The sequence below is a fragment of the Canis lupus genome, chromosome 13, assembly GCF_003254725.2.
Source record: "Canis lupus dingo isolate Sandy chromosome 13, ASM325472v2, whole genome shotgun sequence".
NCBI lineage: Eukaryota > Metazoa > Chordata > Mammalia > Carnivora > Canidae > Canis > Canis lupus.
The window spans coordinates 4,609,387-4,630,038 of NC_064255.1; the positions used below are offsets into that span (position 1 = coordinate 4,609,387).

The 20,652-nt window shown below is 41.6% G+C and overlaps 1 protein-coding gene across 1 annotated transcript; it reads right to left on the reverse strand.

Annotated features, from left to right (window-relative positions):
* Positions 1 to 19,507: 19,507 nt before the first annotated feature.
* On the reverse strand, positions 19,508 to 20,077 carry LOC112662088 (histone deacetylase complex subunit SAP18-like). Its single transcript, XM_035704022.2, has one exon. It carries the CDS (start codon positions 20,054 to 20,056, stop codon positions 19,595 to 19,597), a length of 462 nt encoding a protein of 153 aa, XP_035559915.1. The 5' UTR covers positions 20,057 to 20,077; the 3' UTR covers positions 19,508 to 19,594.
* Between the last annotated feature and the right edge of the window lie 575 nt (positions 20,078 to 20,652).

Sequence of the window (20,652 nt, forward strand, 5' to 3'; positions counted from 1 at the left end):
TGACCTAGTTAAGGGACAGGCAAACCAGGGCTGGAGGGCAAAATCTCACTCCGTCACCTGCTTCTTCAGTATGACCTTCAAACTGAGAATGTTTTTTATGTGCTTCAGTGGTTGAAACAATACCAAAACAATTTTTTTATGACACATGATATTATGTGAAATTCAAGTTTCAATGTCCAATGTCAGTTTTATTGGAATACAGCTGTACTCATTCATTCATATATTGTCTTTGGATACTCTCCTGCTACAATGGCAGAGAAGTTGTGATTAAAATAGTATGGCGCATGAAGCCTAAAATATTTCCTATCTGATTATTTATAGAAAAAGTTTGCTGACACCTGACCTAGACCATTAGTTTCTGTTTTGGCTGCACCTTGGAATCATTTGGGAAACTTAAAATATATATATATACTGATGCTACTGATGCCTGGTCTGATCTGATTACTTGGTCTAGAGACTGGGACTTTTAAAAGTTTCCCAAGTAATTAGAATGTGTAGCCAAGTTCAACAAAGTTGACCTGGACTAGCATTTCTCAAACTTTAGTGTGATATGAATCACCTAGGGCCTGGTTAAAGTGCAGGTTCTGATGTAGTCATTCTGGGGAGCTACCTGAAATTCTGAACTTTTACCAAAAAGTAAGTTTTTACCAAACTTTGGTAGTGCCAAAGTTACTGGCCTGTAACAAGGACCTATTCTATTTTCTCCCAGAAAGAAAGTCAACAACAACCACCCTCCCCCCCAAAAAAAAAACCCTTTCCATGTGTCTTTTATCTAGGTTAAAAGATGCCACAGAACAAATGTGGCTTATCTCACAGACTTTTTTTTAGAGAGGGAGAGAGAGAGAGAGAGAGAGAGAGAGTAGGGAGAGGGGCAGGGGAGGGACAAAGGGAGAGGAAGAGTGAGAATCTTAAGCAGGCTCTATCTCACAACCCTGAGGGCATGAACCTGAGATTATGACTTGAGCTGAAATCAAGAGTTGGACACTTAACTGACTGAGCCACCCAGGTGCCCCTATATTGTAAACTTTTTTTTTTTTAAGATTTTATTTATTTATTCATGAGAGACACAGAGAGAAAGAGAGGCAGGAACAGAAGCAGGCTCCCCAGGGGAGCCTGATGTAGGACTCCGTCCTAGGACCCCGAGATCAAGATCTGAGCCAAAGGCAGACGCTCAACCACTGAGCCACCCAGGCACCCCTGTATTGCAGACTTCTTAAGAAGCCTCAGTGGGGGATCCCTGGGTGGCGCAGCGGTTTGGTGCCTGCCTTTGGCCCAGGGCGCGATCCTGGAGACCCGGGATTGAGTCCCACGTCGGGCTCCCGGTGCATGGAGCCTGCTTCTCCCTCTGCCTGCGTCTCTGCCTCTCTCTCTCTCTCTCTCTCTGTGACTATCATAAATAAATTAAAAAAAAAAAAAAGCCTCAGTGGATGGGAAATTCATCCTGTAAACTGAAAGGGATTTTGATCCTTTCCCAAAAAATAAATGGTTTTGAATTCCTGCCTTCACATCAGTTAAGACTTTCCATTTTCACTGAAGCAATGAAAGAATAATTACAGCTTTCTCCTTTCACCCTCCTATTCCTAAGAGAAAAGTTTTGAAGAGTGTGTATAAAGAAATCCTCTGTTGGTTAATGGCCTTGAAATTGTGTGTGGATTAACAATTAGTCTGAGTCCAGTGACTGGAGGAATAACTCCCTGTCTAGAACTGAACTTTAGGAATTAACTGGTAGAATAGAATGTCCTTCAGGGCATGGAATATTCTGGAACCTTATTTTGGCCTGAGTCATTTAAAACCCCTTTTGGGTAAACTTGAAAAAGGAGACCCTACCAGATCCCATGAAGATATTTATCCCTAACTTCTCCACTCTTTGCTATGAAGAGGGTAAGAATGTAGAATTTCAGGATCTCTTTCCCTTATTTTATTGTTAAAGTGGTGGATATATCCTTTTAATCACTTTTACAAACAGATTGCTGAGTGTTTATCACCCTCCACCTATTTATTATAAATCTACTTAATCTACTTAATCTACTGATTAATAAATATGCTTGAACCATAAATATGTTAAAATGTTGGTGATGAGTTCTATGGAAAAAAGGTTTCACTTCCTATTTCCTGGTCTTCTGAAGTGAAAAGCCAAGGAAATTATTTTATGGCAACCCTCATTTGCATAGAACAGTCTTCTTTCACTAAGTGTAGGAGGTCTGCTTTTGAGATGCCTGTGACCTGACAGACTGAAACTTTGATGACTCAACCCCAAATTTCACCCTGCAACTGAAAGCCCATACTGAATGAAGACCCCAGGATGCCTTAAAAATGTGGTAGTTAATGGGGTATGGAAGGAACAAGCTCAGTTAGAAACACCCCTGAATTAGCCCTCATTCAAGCAGGTGTCAGCCTCTTAATATACACTCTGCCCCTCCCCCCCTCCACCTCCAGCTGCTGCTGCTGTTAGAAGTTCTTTAATCAGATTAAGGAAAATGATAGAAGTGGAAGTTTTAAAAAGTTGGAGATATGATTCACGTATCATAAAATTCACCCATTTAGAGTGCACCACCCAGTGGCATTTAGTACATTTACAGAGTTCTGTAACTATCACCACCATCTAATTTTAGAACATTCTCATCACCCCCAAAAGAAACCCTGTGTCCTTTAGCAGTCACTCCCCATTTCCTTCCTCTCTCTCCGGCCCTGGCAACTGCTAATCTACTTTCTGTCTCAATGGAAGAGGAAGAGGAAGAAGATTTTTGTGCTGGGTGCTGGATTCAAAGTATAGGGATCCTCAGCTGGCTCTTTTACCTCTTCACCTCTATGGGCCTCAATTTCCTCAGCTGCCAGGTGGGTGGTGCTTAGTTTTGGCTACACATTAGAATCAGTTGGGGGACTTTGAAAAAATGCTGATGCTTAGAGATTCTGATTCACTAGGTCTGGGTTGGGGCTTAGGCACCAGAAATTTTTAAAAGCTCCATAAGGCAAATTTACTCCAAGGCCTTCCTATCAAAATGTGGTCCTGGAACCAGCTGGGAGCTTATTGGAAATTCAAACTCCCAGGCCTCCCCCCAGATCCACTGAGTCAGCAGGTGGGCATTGACAGGACCCCAGGTGATTTGTGTGCATATTCAAGTGCAGAAAGCTCTGCTCCTACGTCCCATCCAGCTCTAACAGTCTAGTTTTGTGATCCGGGCTCTTGCCTTCATGGGCTACCAGGTGATTTTAGTAATCAGTTCCCACAAACCAGAGTTTACCCCACACTGGAAAATTGGCTCTCCATTTGTCGCTGAACAGGATATAGGAATATGTCATTGGCAAAGCCTTTCCAGAAGTTTGTTCAGTGATAGTTAATTACACAGTAATTTGGAAGAACATCAAGTCATTTTAGAGTTGTTTTATCTACTGTCCAGAAGAAAAAAAAAGTATTTAGGTCTCAACCTGTTGCCAACTTCATATTCCATACTAAGCAAAAATCACATACTAGGCAGGTTGTTGGTTTTCATTTGAAGCAGTATAAGCAGAGTTTCTCAGCCATGGCTGCCCATTTAGGTCACCTGGGGAACTTTTAAAACTCCAGATAGCTAGGCTCCCCCACCCAGACCAACTAAGTCAGAATCTTGGTCATTTTTAAGGCTCTCCTGGTGATTATAATATTAAGTCCAAGTTGAGAATCACTGGTATAGAGGTTTTACTATCATTACCCTATTCTGATGTACTGAAACCTCCTGGTTTTGTCCCTTCTTAAGGTACTGAAGCGGTTTCCAATGTGTTATCATTGATCTGTTCAGTACCCATATGCTGAACATCTTCATGTCTTAGGCCTAACCAGCAGGATTTGAGAGGAGCCTACCAGTGCCAGAGACTTGGAGAAACCAAGCAACGTAAGGGTTTGCTTGATCAAGCTCATGACAGTGGTAGCCCTGACACTTTGTATTGTTTCTCCAGGGGTTCCACGTGCAGAAGAGAGTCTGCACTGCCCACCTGAGAAAGTAGATCATTGGATATGCAAGTTTGACTCTCTTTTGGTCCTCACATCCATGATGATGGCACTAAAAAATCAATAAAAAAATAGGTACTGAAAATGGTGTCCAGCACCAAAGGCAAAAATTAAATGAAGAGCCGTCCAGGATCTGACCCATGAGATAAGGCATCCTTAAATGGAACAGTTAGCAAACAGTGCATGGCAGGATAGAGTCAAGGGTTCCGTTGCTGGTAAAATCAGCAAGGACTGCAGAAATTCAGGGGAAGTGAAATCAGTGCTTATTGGAATAGGATGGAAAAGCCTCATAGCACAGGTAACTCCCAGAGGGGCGACTCACTGGCTCAGTCGGTAGACCATGTGACTCTTGATCTTGGGATCATGAGTTGAAGCCCCATGTCAGGAGTAAAGCTTACATGAAAAAAAAAAAAAAAAAGATGGCTTATGAAGGGAGTGAGGATGGTATTCTTATGACTGTATATTGGTTATATTCACTATGAGCCAGGCATTGTGCTAAATGATTTCCAGGTATAGTTTTATTTACTCCTCTCAACAACATTAGGTAAGAACTCTATCCCCATTCTGTAGATGATGGGACTGAGACACCTAGAAGCTTAACTTGCCCAAGGTCACATTGAATCTGGTCTTACGTGACGTTACTCCCAAGTCCATGCATTCCACTATACCATGTTGAATATCCGCATAACATTTATTAGTTGTGTGCCTTAGGCAGGTTTTATATATGTCATTTAATCCTCAAGATAACAACTCTTTCTGGTAGACAGCCTCATTATTCTCAAGTTTGGATAAGGAAATTTGGACACAGAGAAGTGAAGAAACTTCCCTGAGGTCTAGGGTTGCCAGATAAAACACAGAACAGCTAGTTAAATGTGATAAATAACAAATAATAGGTTAGTATAAACATTGCATGGGAGGTACTTATGCTAGAGAGTATTCATAGTTTATCTGACCAATTTAAATGAGTCTCCTGTTTTGCATTTGTTTGTTTTTGCTAAATCTGGCAATCCCACTGAGGTCACGCTTCTGGCAGGTGATAAAGCAAGGTTTGCATCAGGTGGTCAGACTCTAGGGTTCATGCTTTGAACCACTGCATTCCAGTGTGGCAGAGACATGGGTTAGCTTGTGTGGGAGGAAGTGAGCCAAATTTCCTTGTTGGCTCAGAGGTTAGGCTGAGAGGGACTGAAGCAGCAGTGGACTTTTCCACCCCGCGCTCACCTCCTGAGCTCTCTCCTATTGCCTCTGCTACCCCACCTGCTGGTGGCACAAAAGTTAAGGGAGCTGGGCAATGCAGTCTTTGGTAATAAATGTTTGACTCTGATGCCAAATACCGAAGGGTAAGGAAAACGGGAAAAAATAAGAAAGAAGGAGAGATGATATGGGATTCTGCAGACACTCTCACACTCACCACCCCTTTGTAAAACACAGGACCACTCACGAGGATAAAAGCGTGTACGTGGAGCATCACCATAACACATAGCAGGTACGTGACCATCTGATAGACCACTACTGACCAGGGAACTAGAACTATGTCAGGGAGCCTTCCAGCTGGTCAGCTAACAGAGACACAGGGTCATCAGTACCCCCGGCCATGCAACTGGGGGCTAGGAGTGTGGCTTAGGCCAAGAGGCCTGAAAAAGTGTGATATCTCCAGGGTAGATGCTGAGTTCAGCAACAGCACTTCCCACCTAGGAAATCTGGCTCAGCATAATGAGCAGCAGGGGTGCTGCAGCTGCAAAAACAAACTTGTGTGTGTTTACAGAAGGTGAGCACTTGTGTAATTGAACATCAAGCAACTATATCACAAATATGGAAGTTTAATGGGACCAGTGTGATACTCAGGAAGAGGCAATAAGAATTAGTAATAAGAAGATAAGCAGAAGCAGATAAAATAGTCCCTGTTGTGGAGGAACAGGGATTCATAAAAGAAAGAATTCACTGTATATAAAAATATACACAAACATTTATGTTTAAGAAAGACACGTGCTATATTGTATCATTTAGTAAGGTTTTAAAAATGTTTATTTCCTTTTGTCCTTTTCCAGAGAACTGAGTTAAAGAACCCCATGAGATGGGATATATATGAGTATGATTGAAATGGCTGAGCTGTGGCCCAAAGATGCCAGGCATTGGCAGTTTAGGGCCATTTTCAAGACTGTTTTGAAAATTTATTAATCAGTCACCTTCCCTCCAGTCTCTCTGTCCTCCGGTAGTTCCTCCATACTGTCGCTAACATTTAGAGGTAAATCCTGGATGGGTTAACTTGCTATCAGTTGCATAAAAGAGAAAATTGCAGAAGTTTAATGCCTTTTTAAATCTCTTTCCAAACCACTTTCCAAATTCTTTCATGATCTGTTTCCCCATACATAGACTACACCTACCTAGTCTTTATGGATTATCTGGTTCAAACTGTGCAAGCTTCCTCTTTTCCATCTCCTTTCCAGACCCTAAATCACAATCTTCAGGACAATAGCTGACTGATCACCAGACTTTTTGAGACCTCCATGCCTTAGCCTGTGCTGTTCCTTCCATCTGATCCTCCAGTGGTATGCTGGAACTGGCTCTTACTAGCTCAGGCACATCTCTAGTCCCAACTCTGTTCAGTGGCATCACGTTGGTACCTTGAAATCTGACTCTGTGGGAAAATGTACACCATGGAAATTAGCAAATCCTATACATCAGGGCTCCCCTCCACCACCACCACCATGGAATTCCAGTTGTTAAACATTGACTAGCACACCATTGTCATCTCCTACTCTGCCTGGAAGATTCCTACTTATTCTCCAAGATAAATTGCTTCTCTGTGAAGCTTTTTTGACTCCCACAGAGGAACAGGGAGAAAAAAGCAACTCCTTTGTGTTGAGCATTTGGGCTGAATTATGTATTAAAGCAGTTGTATCATATTATAATTATGATTGCCTTCTTGATAAGTGCTAACTGCAAAGATTGCAATCTATATTGATCTTTATTTTTTTTTTTTAGGATTTTATTTATTTATTTGAGAGAGAGAGAGAGAGAGCACACACATGAGTGGGGAGGAGAAAGAGAAGCAGACCTCCCGTGAGCAGGGAGCCTGACACAGGGCTCAGGCCCAGGACCTTGGGATCACGACGACCTGAGCCAAAGGCAGATGCTTAACTGACTGAACCATGCAGGCACCTCCTATATTGATCTTTAAAATTCTAGGGACTTTGAATGTATCTTTTATAAATAGTGAGCTCTTAGTGAATGTCAAGTATTCAATTAAGTAAAAACTAGGAGGAAAAACTGGATTGCTTTTTTTAAATCTATCTCTGTTCTCGCAAAGAGTACTCCCTCACACCACAATCAAAACTGAATATTTGACTGTCTTCTGGTGGGTGACTTTTAAAAGTCCACAATAAACAAATTTATACAAAGGCATCGCCAAGTATACTTGTGGCATGTTTACAAGTGTAGAAGGGGCTGTAGGAGCTGGTATACAAAGATGAAAATTTTAGGTCTATGGGAGGCAGGTGGGGAAGGCAGTTTTGGTCAGAGGTGCTTTTTAGTGACCTCACTTGTTAAACCCATGAAGGTAGAAGTCATGCTTAGCATAGTACGTGCCTGAAGTATGGACTTTATAAAGTAGCTACCACTACCACCTCCATCCTCATCCTTTTCATCATCATCATTGAATACTAGTGATGGATAGAGCTAGGCAAAGCTAAGAAACCATTTGACTAACTTGAAACTGTGTTTAAAAGCTTGCAAGCTCCTTATTTCACCCTCTCATTTTTCTTTAAATTTATTAAAGCATCAAAACATTGTGAAGAAAGCTTTTTTTTCCCCTGTGACTGTTAGGATGCTTTGTAAATATGACTCATCCACCCTCATCTGCCAGTGAGAAAAACAGACAGTAAATATTACTTTGATCTGATTTGAATAGTTGGGGTAAAATGATTGGCTGAAAAGACCTTCCCTGTAATATATTGAAGCCAACTTAACCAAAAGCTAGGATGTAGTGAATGATTATGTCAAATTCACCCTTAAGAAAGCAAACAGTCGGGATCCCTGGGTGGCGCAGCGGTTTAGCACCTGCCTTTGGCCCAGGACGCGATCCTGGAGACCCGGGATCGAGTCCCACGTCGGGCTCCCGGTGCATGGAGCCTGCTTCTCCCTCTGCCTGTGTCTCTGCCTCTCTCTCTCTCTCTCTCTCTCTCTGTGACTATCATAAATAAATAAAAATTTAAAAAAAAAAGCAAACAGTCTATACAGAAGCAACAGTAAAGTTTGCCTGCTGTATTCTGATCTTAGTGCTGCAGTAAGCAGTTTTGCAGCAACAGTGAAGTGTTCTGACCTTACTGCTCGTTGGTCCTTGTCCAAAGGCCAGAGACTTGCAGCAATAAAATCAGAATAGGCATTATTGTGGGCTGCAAAGGTGCTTCATGGCAGAGATGAGGCCTGGAGTACAGGTAGGGATAGATTATAAAGATTGTCCTGAGGGAAGAAAGTTAACTGGGGTAAATGTTTAGAATAGCATTTCCTGCCCTATGCTTTGCAAAAATGACATTTGGCAAAGAGCATTATAAGGCCAAAGAAGTTTGGGAAATATTGCATATATCCATCTTGGATTACACTATGTGTTACATGCTCTGAGAACACCCAAAGTGAAGAACCCTGATTAGCTTTGTTTAGCCTAATTTTCCCAAATGTGCTTGATCATAGAATCTGCTTTTGGAGGATACCTGTTTACATCTTTTAGAATGCTCAAGTACCATGGAACCTTGTTGGGAAACACTAATTTATAGGATGATTTTTCTGAAAACTATTATTTATTGATGCCTTTTTTTGAGACCTCAAAAGATTCCATTTCATCTTTGGTTCACACTACCTTATGATCACAATTTCAACAAAGCTTCTCTTGTATTTTATTTTTCCCCTTTATTTTTTTTTAAATTTTTATTTATTTATGATAGTCACACAGAGAGAGAGAGAGAGAGAGGCAGAGACACAGGCAGAGGGAGAAGCAGGCTCCATGCACCGAGAGCCCGATGTGGGATTCGATCCCGGGTCTCCAGGATCGTGCCCTGGGCCAAAGGCAGCCGCCAAACCACTGCGCCACCCAGGGATCCCTATTTTTCCCCTTTATCACCAACCCTCCCCCTTCATGTATTTCCTATCTTCCTTAAATAGGCCTTCATCTTATAAATACAGTGCTTTGTGTGTATATGTTTTATGGGTTTTTTTTCCCACTATTTTTTTTTCGCACCCAGTACTACGTTTTAAAGAGTTAAGACTATTGTCCATTCATCTCATTTGTTGTTTTATCTGCTGCACAGGATTCCACAGTATGCAGCCCACCTCCTTATTCATCCAACCCCCCACTAAGGGATACCAAGTTTGTTGACTTTGGGTGCCTTGAGCCTGGAACTCCAGAACAGACAGGGAATAGTGATATTTACCAGATAAATAATTTGGACAGTTTTCTTCTATTAAATACATAAATAACCTGGCCAATTTTGGCAAAGCTGACCTGATCAAGTCTTGGTAATCATGAGGATTGAATTTCAGAAGAAGCAGCCTTCAGATAATTTTCTAGAGCCGGGACTGCAGATTGCTTGACTCAGATTATCCAAATCTGCCATCCTAAAATATCAACTCTATGCAGTTTTCAAGACTGTACCCCTGACCTTAAATATGACTCTTGAAAATAAAACACTTTCTTAAAAATTCATCAAGTGGGGGATCCCTGGGTGGCGCAGGGGTTTGGCACCTGCCTTTGGCCCAGGGTGCGATCCTGGAGACCCGGGATCGAATCCCACGTCGGGCTCCCTGCATGGAGCCTGCTTCTCCCTCTGCCTGTGTCTCTGCCTCTCTCTCTCTCTCTCTGTGTGACTATCATAAATAAATAAAAATTTTAAAAAAATTTTAAAAAATTTCATCAAGTGGGCTTGTGGCAAGTGGGCTTGAGCTGGAGCTTGAACAGTCTGCACATTTGAGCAGGTCAGGGGAGCAGGGGGGATTGGCATAAGGTCCTGAAGAGTCTCATGGGAAGTTCATAATGAAACACCTTGACCTTCTCTCAATTACCCACCCCAGGACTATCTAGTTCCCATGTAGTACACTAAACAAAGTATTTAATATTAGCAACCCCCTACTTCAGATTGTAACTATAGCAATCTGGGGAGTCAAAAGAATGGCAACTTTAGAGGAAGCTTCTAGTGGTGTTGAATAGGAAGTATCATAGAGTTCAAGAACTTCTTAGCAATAGAGGAAACTCTTCCAGGTAATTAAAGTACCTGGAATTTGTTCTCAACTTAGAAGATTTTCACTTCCTTCAAAGAGTGAATGATTGTGAAAGCCTTCTCAATACCCTACCAACTTTCTGATGGACCATGAGAGCTGCATTTCCAGGCACAGTGGCTGGCAGGACACATGGTTATAGTCTAAACTGTGAAAAATATATATTGAAAGAGTAGAGATTTCCTAAATTTCAGCAGTATGTGGATTCCTGCCATAGCTAGTATTAATGAATATTATTGACAAAGAGATAGCTGAACTGAATTCGGTCTTTATGTACAAATTGAGAGAGAATTTTCCACAGTTGGGATTAATAGCCATTGACAGCCCAAATTCTTGATTGAGGCAGAAAAGTTTCACTGGACTACAGAAAAAATGAGCTGAGTTGAACCACACAGAGAGACTTCTGGATCAGAATATCTAAGGGTTTTTACCAATTCACTTAAGAGGGAGGATGGATTCATCTAAAAACAATTGTGTATTATTTGTAGTGTTGCTTCCTGCCCTTAGCTCAGTAGCTCCATACCTAGAATGTAGGAAGTACTCAGTAATATTTTTAGAATAAATGAGTAAATATAAGGAGCTTAAATTTAACTGGTGGCTATTGCATAGATTTCATTTTATCTATTTATTTATTTGTATTATTAAGATCTTATTGGGGGGGGCACCTGGGTGGCTCAGCGGTTGAGTATCTGCCTTGGGCTCAGGTCATGATCCCAGGGTCCTGGTATTGAGTCTTGTAGAAGGTTCCCCACAGGGAGCCTGCTTCTCCCTCTGCCTATGTCTCTACCTCTCTCTGTGTGTCTCTCATGAATAAATAAATAAAATCTTCTTTAAAAATCTTATTTTTTTAGAATATGTTCAGCTTCACAGAAAAATTGTGGAGAAGGTACAGAGATTTCCCATATATGTCCTGCTCCCATTACCAATATCCCCCACCAGTGGTACATTTCTTAAAATTGATAAACCTGCATAGACATGTCATCATCACCCAGAGTCCATAGTTAATCTTTGTGTTCACTCTTGGTGGCGTACATTCTGTGGGTTGGACAAATGTGTAATAATATATATCACTATTATAGTATCGTACAGAATATTTTCACTATACACCCCAAATCCTCTGTGCTCTGCCTATTTATCCCCCCTCATTCTCTGACAACCATTGATCTTATGATTTTAGATGGAATCATCCACCACTAAAGGCTACAGCCTTTTAGATTGGCTTTGTTTACTTAATAATATGCATTTAAGTTTCTTCCATATCTTTTTGTAGCTTGATAGTTTATTTTTTTAGTGTTGAATAAATCTATTGTCTGGATGAACCATGGTTTATCTATTCATCTACTGAAAGATCTCTTGGTTGCTTCCATGTCTTGGTGATTACGAATAAAGCTTCTTTTATTTTTTTAAAGATTTTATTTATTTATTTTTTCATGAGAGACACAAAGAGAGAGGCAGAGACACAGGCAGAGGGAGAAGCAGGCTCCATGCAGGGAGCCCTATGTGGGACTCGATCCTGGGACCCCGGAATCATGCCCTGAGCCAAAGGCAGACGCTTAACCACTGAGCCACCCAGGCGTCCCATGAATAAAGCTTCTAATATCGGGATGCCTGGGTGGCTCAGTGGTTGAGTGTCTGCCTTTGGCTCAGGTGTGATCCTGGGGCTGGGGATCCTGCGTGGGGGCTCCGTCCCAGAACTCTGGAATCATGACCCGCTGAAGGCAGACGCTCAACTGACCGAGCCTCAGGCATCCTAGCTTTTGACTCTTTTGGGTACATATTATACCAAGAAGCACAATTGCTGGACAGTGTGGTAAGAGTATGTTTAGTTTGTAAGAAGCTGCCAACCTGTCTTCCAAAACAGCTGTACCAAGTTCATTTTATTATATACATTTATAAAACCATAAGTCAGGGCACCTGGGTGGTCAGCCTGTGAAGTGTCCAACTCTTGATATTGGCTTGGGCCCTGATCTCAGGGTTGTGGAATCAAGCCCGCATTGGGCTCCTTGCTCAGTGGGAAATCTGTTTGGGCTTCTCTCTGTCCCTCTGCCCCTCCTCCTGCTCTCTCTCTAAAATAAAATAAATAAATCTAGAAAAAAAAAAGCTTTAAGTCAAAGGACCCCTTTAGATATTTATGTGATCTACACCTAAAAACTGTAGTCATGACTAGCCAACCACAGTGAAGAGGCCAGGTGAGCAGCTAATGTGAAGAAGGAGGTGTTAAGAAGGCTTATTTTTGGTAGGATATGTTGTATGTTGGATTATCTGAGGGGAAAAAAGAGCCAAATGTTAGGCCTTGTACCCTTGTTTGATTATTGGATTACGTTCATTTGATGTCTCTTAAATCAGAGGAACAAACATCCTGCTGTCTCAGTGTGAGATTTCCATGTTCATGTCCTCAGTTTAGGGTCTTTTCCACTGTCCCACTATGATATAGTCAAACGAGTTCCTCCTAGATGAGCCTCCAGTGTAATGCAGTACCCAGCCACATCTGTGACTCTGTAGCCAAACACAGCCCAAGCTCACCAGATCTTTCAGCAGAGCGCACAAGCCATCTGTTCACTTGGCACTTTACTGATGCATATGGGAAAGGGGACAGATGCAAGGGCCTGGCTTCCAGCCCCAACAACAATAGTAATGACTTACGAGGAATATTTATTTTGTATATTTACTCAGATGTTTGGAAATGAGCTTCAGAAAAATCAATAAAAATAATGCAAACTGTGGGGGAACTTGGAGATAATCAATTCCTTCTCCCTGGCGTTGGACGATAATTATAACTATGCATTTTGAAGGAAAAAAAACCCACACATTTATTTAGGTGTTTCTACTCAAGCATGAGTCTAAAATACAATCAATCTCTCTCTTTTTCTCTCTCTCTTACCATATGTGTATGTATATGCACACCCACATACATATATCTATGCAATATCTAAATACACATGTATACATATAAATCTATGTGTATTACACATGTACATATACAAATATCTACTTTAACGTCTTATTGGGCATATGGGGAGGTAGAGAAAATATGTTATAATCTTTGTCCATTGCTGAGAAAGATTTTTATCTTAAGGCACTTAGGAAGTTCTGTTAATTAACCCCTTCTGCTAGGGATACTTAGTAGAGTGGTGTGCATGAAGGGTTGGAATACGTGGACTCCCCTACCTTCCAACCAAATGCTACAAAGAAGTTGTGACCTTGTGGATGTCATTAATGTTTCTGGATTCAGCTTCTTTAGTTCCACAATGAAGGGATTGGAGGAAAGGGTCCCTGAGGACACAGCCACTTCTAACATCCTGGGACTCTGACTCCCTTCTTGGCCAATATCTCCCCTCTGGAACATCCAGGTGAAGAATTTATGGACATTCTTGCCATCTGGCATTCCACATAGGAAGCTGTGTAGAGGCCACCAGCATCCATGCTCCTTTCCATTGGTAATACTCTGAGTTCCTTTAAGGGAGCCACCCCTGCCCCTACTTCCTGTCCCTATGCTCTAAGTGTGGCTCTGACCAACTCTAGGACAGGCCTGGACATCAGTATCCCAAATCCTCAAGGACCATGACCAGTCCAGTTAGAATGAGTCCTAGGACTTTGCCTTTCTACCTGAACCTGGAACCTGGAAGGATGTGAAACGAAGAGCTGCAGCAATCTGCCTACCCCACCTGCCAATTACTACCACATTATTGATTATTGCTGCCAACTAAATTCTGAGACAGAGAGCAATTATCTCAGAAATGAGCCAACAGAGAAGTAGAAGAACCCAGCGTTGGGGGTACCTAGAGATCCTGATGCCATAGTTTGAGTGCCTGAAGCCTTGGACTTACCAGTCCCTTGAAGCAACAGGCTCCCTTCTTGTCTTAACTTACACTGGGTTTTCTATCATATGCAGAAAGAGCCCAGACTTTTCCAAATATCGTTTCACTAACACCCAATTTTATTGAAAAGGGCTCAAGAATTGCAGATGCTAACATCAGTTATCATAGACCCTGACATGACAAGGCAGTTTCCCTTCATTCACTGTCTACTTGAGCTTCTTCAGGTATTTTGAATTTTTTCCATGAAGGACATGTAATATCATGGTCAAAACCAATACAAGAAAGTTAACTCAAAAATCTTTAAAATGGCATAATAAAACTTAAAGAAATGTATTAAACCAGTGCTGGTGCTGCCCAAAGAACTACTGGAAGTGCCAGCAGGCCAGTCCACTGGTGAGAGAAAAGTTACAGTAATTAGGAATCAGTGAGAGGCACTGAGGAATGAGCAATGACTTTTATTTTGTGATACGCAGTTGCATTGCAAAATGTTCTTCAATAGGCAGTGTCTAATTTTCATCGTGTTTTGCAGTCATTAACACAAAGGTTAAATCAAGAGAAGAATCTGGGAAGGAAATCAATACTCCTCAGCTCCTCCATTATTGCTTTTCTTTTGTGTTTGACCTTTTTTTGGTAGTGTACTGTTTTGATTCATTTCTTATTTCTTTTTCCATTTTTTAATGTTTTGTGTGTTTGTTTTTAGTCATATTCTTAGTGGTTAGTCTGGAGGTCACAATTCAACTCTTAAACACTCAATAATCAGCTTTGAATTAAACTGATTCCGTAAAAACCCTGCTTCTGTGCAACTCCATTCCCCTTTTATGTTGTTATACTCACAAGTTACATCTTTATGCATTATGTGCCCATTGATGTAGATCTATAATTATTGCTTATGCATTTGCATTTTAAACCATCTAGGGGAAAAATGAATTACAAACTAAAAATGTAATACCTGGCTTTGTATTTACCTTTGTAGTTCTACTTCTATGTTAACATTTCTTCTAGGACAGGTCTTCAAGTTGGCATGTGTGAGGATGTGAAGATGTGAACCAACTGGGGAGTGTCTTGGGAGGACACCTGGCAATCTTTTCCCAAGAAACCTAGATCAGAGCTAAATTCCACCAAAGGACCCCATTTTGAGCTGGATTCATGGAAGTGCCATTTTCTCTGCCTTATATAGGCCTTGTCCTGGGAGTCAAGGCATCTGAGTAATAGTCCTGATTCTGTCCCTAATTAACCATGTGACTTTGGACCAAATCGCTTATCTTATTGAGGCTTTCTTACTTATTTATAAAATTAGGTGTTCAAGAGCAGGTGGTCATAACTTTTCTGTAGAAGGCCAAATAGTATTTTAGATCTCACAGGCCATAAAGTCTCTGTAACAAGTACCCAGCTTTGCTCCTGTAGTGCAAAAGCAGCCATACAAAACAAGTAAATGAATGGCTGTGTTCCAATAAAACTTTATTTATTAAAACAGGAAGCAGGCCAATTTGGTCTATGGGCCATAGTTTGCCAACCCCTAAGAGTCCTTCTAACTTTAAAATATAAAAGATCTGATGATCTGCACTGTCATTATGGGTATCCTTTTATTCCTTCACACCATTCTAGAACATTATCTCTATCAATCAACACACAATGGCAAGAATCCACTAGCACTGTTTGTGTACCTATAGACCAATAATTTTTTTTGTATTTTATTTATTCCTCCCAACAAGACTACTAGATGTATACTATTATAATTACCATTTTAGTATGAAGGAATGAAGAGAGGTTCCCTACCAGGTCCCAGACCATAGTGTTGGCAATAGCAAAAAGCAGGCTGGTAGGCCTCCAAAACCTTGTGATATGTCCTCCATCTCAGGTCTCCTAGTTTAAAGGTTTTTTAGCATAGTAGAGAATCCAATTTTCTTGACAGGGAAAAAATTTTTTAAATTTACTAATCTTAAGATTAAGCCACAAACATTCCACACAGACCATCTCTTAATTATAAACAACTAAAGTGATCAGTTCCTGACTTAAAATGCTATCTCTCAAGATGCAAAGCCGACAAAAGAATATATTGATACCCTCAAAAATCTCTCCATCTGTCTGGCTAGACATATGAAAGAATTAGTGAGCAAAATACAGTGCCAAATTAATTACAATAGAAGCACTTTTGATTACTCTTCACTGACTGCAGTTTCCAGGCAGTCTGACATATTTCCTCAGGACCATTCTGCCCACAGCACTCTGAGTACCTCTCCAGAGCAGGACCCCTGGGTCCTGTCTTAGTACCCATGGAAGGCTGTGGCAAATTACCACAGCCCTAATGGCTTAAAACACAGTTCTATTATCTTACAACTCCAGAGGTCAGAAGTCCTAAATCAGTCTCACTGGGCTAAGGGCAAGTGTTGGGCCAGGATAGTTCCTTTGGAGGTTATGAGGGGGGAAATCTGTTCTCTTGCCTTTTTCAGCTTCTAGAAAACTTCTGTATCCTGGTTCATGGCGCCTTCCTCATGTCACTCCGACTTCTTGCTTGTATATGTTATATGTTATACCACCAACTGCCTCTTTCTTTTAAAGACCCTTATAAGAGATTATGTTGGGGTCATCCAGATAACCCAGGATAATCTCCCCATTTCAAAATCCTTCTCTTCCTTGCATCTGCAAAATCCCATTTGCTATGTTGACATTACAAGTAAAACAGCTAGTTATTTTACCAGCAGCATGGGTTTGAGAATAGCAGAGGATTTGCAAGTCAGAACAAGCAAGCTATAGCAAAAGCCAGAGGCAAGTCCAGAGAACAAGGGAGAGGAACGTTCTTTTATGGAGGAAAGGTGGAAGTTGAGGAGGCTGTTATAAACAAAGAGTCCATTGGAATAAACTGGGAATTCAAATTGTAGTGGCTTTTCACTGGCTGAATTGTGACTGTATCATTGTCTGGGCTGTTGCCAGGCAAAGAGAAAAATCTTCCTTCCTCTTGCTGGAGTAGTAAAGCAGCAGCAACTAGCAACATGCCTCTCTTCCTGCTGAGGTCCTTAATTGCAGATTCTTCCTGTTGGGGTCTGTAGCTGATATCAAGTGGTAGTGCCTGTGGGCTCCCCCTTCTGGCCTCTGGAGTCTATGAGAAGTGAGGTTTCCCTGTATGAATTTTCATAGCCATATAAGGTAACATTCATATGTTCCTGGGATTAGGAGAGGGGCATCTTTGCCAGGTCCCACCTGCCCCTCCCCCTTCCTCTCTCATGGATGAATCATACTTTTAGCAACAGTTGGTTGTGTTGGTTTCCAGCACTGTTTCTGTGCTTCTTCTTGTAACTACCTAATCTAACTTAAATATTATGAAGCCAGTGAAATCTGGGGGCAAAAAGAAAGCATTGCAGTGGCTATGGAACAATTAAATAAATGAAGGCAAGTCATTTTTAAAAAATGTGATCAGATTAGGTGTAGCCAGGAAATCTGTGGAAATTTGAGAAAAAAATGTCAGACCCAGTGGAATTAAACAATATGTGATAGGGATGCATTGGAAGAAAGCTGAAGCAGAATGCTTCTTAAGGAAGACCTACTTGAACAGGCCTCATGTAAAAAAATTTTTTGGTCAAAAAATGTGTATTTAGATGTTTGTATTAAAAGTTTAAAGCAGGTATATTTAAATTATTTTCCCACTTTAACTTTTTAGGTTAACTAACTCTTCAGTCTTATTAAATTTGATTCAGGGCTTCAGAGATGATATTAATCATTTAGGGCTGCAAAAATTGGGGAAGAAGCTTTTATCAAGAGTGGGGCTTAAAGTACTCCTTGAAAGTTATGGAGGATCTGAATAGGTGATTGGGGTAGAGGAAGGCACATGGGATGAAACAACATATTCACAACTGTCAGGTGGAAATAAGTAGGACTGATCCTTTTGTAAAAACGTAATCTCTAGGGGCATCTGAGGGTCTCTGTCAGTTAAGGGTCTGCCCCGCATCAGGGCTCCTTGCTCGGTGAGAGGCCTGCTTCTCCTTCTCCCTCTGCTTGCTGCTCTGCCTACTTGTGCTCTCTCTCTCTCTGTCAAATAGATAAATAAAATCTTAGAAAAAAAAGTAATCTCTACACCAATGTGGTACTCGAACTCACAACCTCTGAGATCAAGAGTCACGTGCTCTCATATGATGTTGATCAAAAATCTGACCTGAGGGACGCCTGGGTGGCTCAGTGGTTAAGCGTCTGCCTTTGTCTCAGGACGTGATCCCCCAGTCCTGGGATCAAGTCCCACATCGGGCTCCCTGCATGGAGCCTGCTTCTCCCTCTGTCTATGTATCTGCCTCTGTATGTGTGTGTCATGAATAAATAAAAAAAATCTTAAAAAAAAGAGAAAAGTCTGACCTGAAATGAAAGAGAAAGAAAAAAAAAAAAAAGAGCCACACACTCTTCCAACTGAGCCAGTCAGATAGATGCCCTAGGGATGATCATTTTAACCCCTAAGGTAGAACCTTGATAGTTCAAATGGATCTCATTTCAGCAACCTCAGCAACACCAGGAAGCTGGCTTGAAATTTGGATGGTCAGACCTCATCCCAGACCCACTGAGCCAGAATCTACAATTTAACAAAAGCCCCAGGTAATTTTATTTGCACATAACCTGTGACAAGGGCTGTTCTAGAGAGAGCAAGAATCTTCTTCTTCTTCTTCTTCTTCTTCTTCTTCTTCTTCTTCTTCTTCTTCTTCTTCTTCTTCTTCTTTTTTTAAAGAATCTTCTTAAATGGAAGAGTTAATTTGGTATAAGCAAAACAGAGTGGCAACTGAGTTTATTAAGTACCTAATATGAGCCAGGCAAACTAGCAAGTGCTTTGCAAAGCCTGTCTTAATTCTCAAATGTCCCAGTCTTGTGAAATAGAGGTGAACTTCATTCTCAGTAATGAAACAATCTTCTCTGCTCTCTGTGATCCCTTTGGTTGAACTTGATGTAAAGAATACATTAGTGTCTCAAAGCCTCAAAAATTGCTTCTTAAAATTCAATATTTAAAATATTTTGACAGAATATTTTTTGCTCTCTTTATTCCCTGGATTGCAAACTCTTACAGTTGGGATGATCTCAGACGCCTTAATAATTTCCACCTATGAGAAATGAGATGTAACTCAGAAGCCTGGTTAGAACAGGGGCTTTAGTATATGTGCTGCTGAAGCGCGCACAAGAACAGGGGCTTAAAAAAAAAAAAAAAAAAAGGCAAGAAATACATACTGCTAAGAGGACTTTAGGAATGATAAATCAGGGGTCCCTGGGTGGCTCAGCGGTTTAGCGCCTGCCTTTGGCCCAGGGCGCGATCCTGGAGGCCCAGGATTGAGTCCCGCGTCGGGCTCCCGGCATGGAGCCTGCTTCTCCCTCCTCCTGTGTCTTTGCCTTTTTCTCTCTCTCTGTCTATCACAAATAAATAAATCAGATGGAGCCAAATCTCAGAGTTTGGAATAGATTCTGGGTACTCTTTTTTTTTTTTTTTTTTTTTTGAGGGAAGGAAAAAGAATTTATTTTACATAACTGATTGAAAAATAATTCAAGAAATAGTAAATAAAACTTAATATGGTCTCATGCGCCCTGAAGGAGGTGGTGCCCGATTTGGAGGTGTGATTGCTACGTCCAGATAGTCTCCTATTTGGAACTTCTGTGACTGCAGGGTCATGGAGTCATCAGTCCCCTTCCTCCCAGACATGGTGCTGCCAATCTCCTTTACTCGATAGCCAGGCCTTTTAGGATCTGTAAAAACAATTGCAAAATTGAAGTGTGTGCCCTTCTTTCTAGCTTCTGGGTAGACTTCTTTTACTAAACTAGTCAGTTCTTTCAGTGTTGCATCCATCCAAGTGTAGATCTGGAGCTCGCTGGACGGCACGTTTCCGCGGGAAAACTCGTCCATTCGGTGGTGGCGGCCGTTATTGGTGGTGAAAACACGCAGCAGCAGCGGGCACGTTTTCTCCCGATCGATCGGTTTCTCCGGCTCCTTCTTAATTTCCTCGTGGGTAACGCGCGACTCCACCGCCATCTTCCTCCTTCGGCCCGCGAGACCCAGATTCTGGGTTCTCTTGTAGCACTGCATGCCCCAGCAGTTTATGCAAAAGGGGCCAAGTCCTTGCTTTCCTGAGGAAGCATTGAGACTTGCCTTGTTCAGACTAGGAAAGATAAAATTGTTGTACCTTCTTGCTTATCTGAGCTCAGTGCTCAGCCCCACTGAACAAGGTAGAAATACCAGTAGCAATCCAGAATTGGGCATTTTCGGGGTGCCTGGGTGGCTCAGGGGTTGAGCATCTATCTGCCTTCGGCTCAGGTCATGATCCCAGGGTCCTGGGATTGAGTCCCCCATCAGGCTCCCCATTGGGAGCCTGAGTCTGCCTCTGCCTCTGTCTGTATCTCTCATGAATACATAAACAAAGTCTTAAAAAAAATAAAGAGTTGGGCATTATCAAGAGCCAGGAACACATATGTGCCTTGCTCCCTGAGTTGGTTTTCAATGGACTTCCCATTCTTTTTTTTTTTTTTTAAGATTTATTTATTTATTCATTCAGAGAGAACGAAGAGCGAGGCAGAGACACAGGCAGAGGGAGAAGCAGGCTCCATGCAGGGAGCCCAACGTGGGACTCG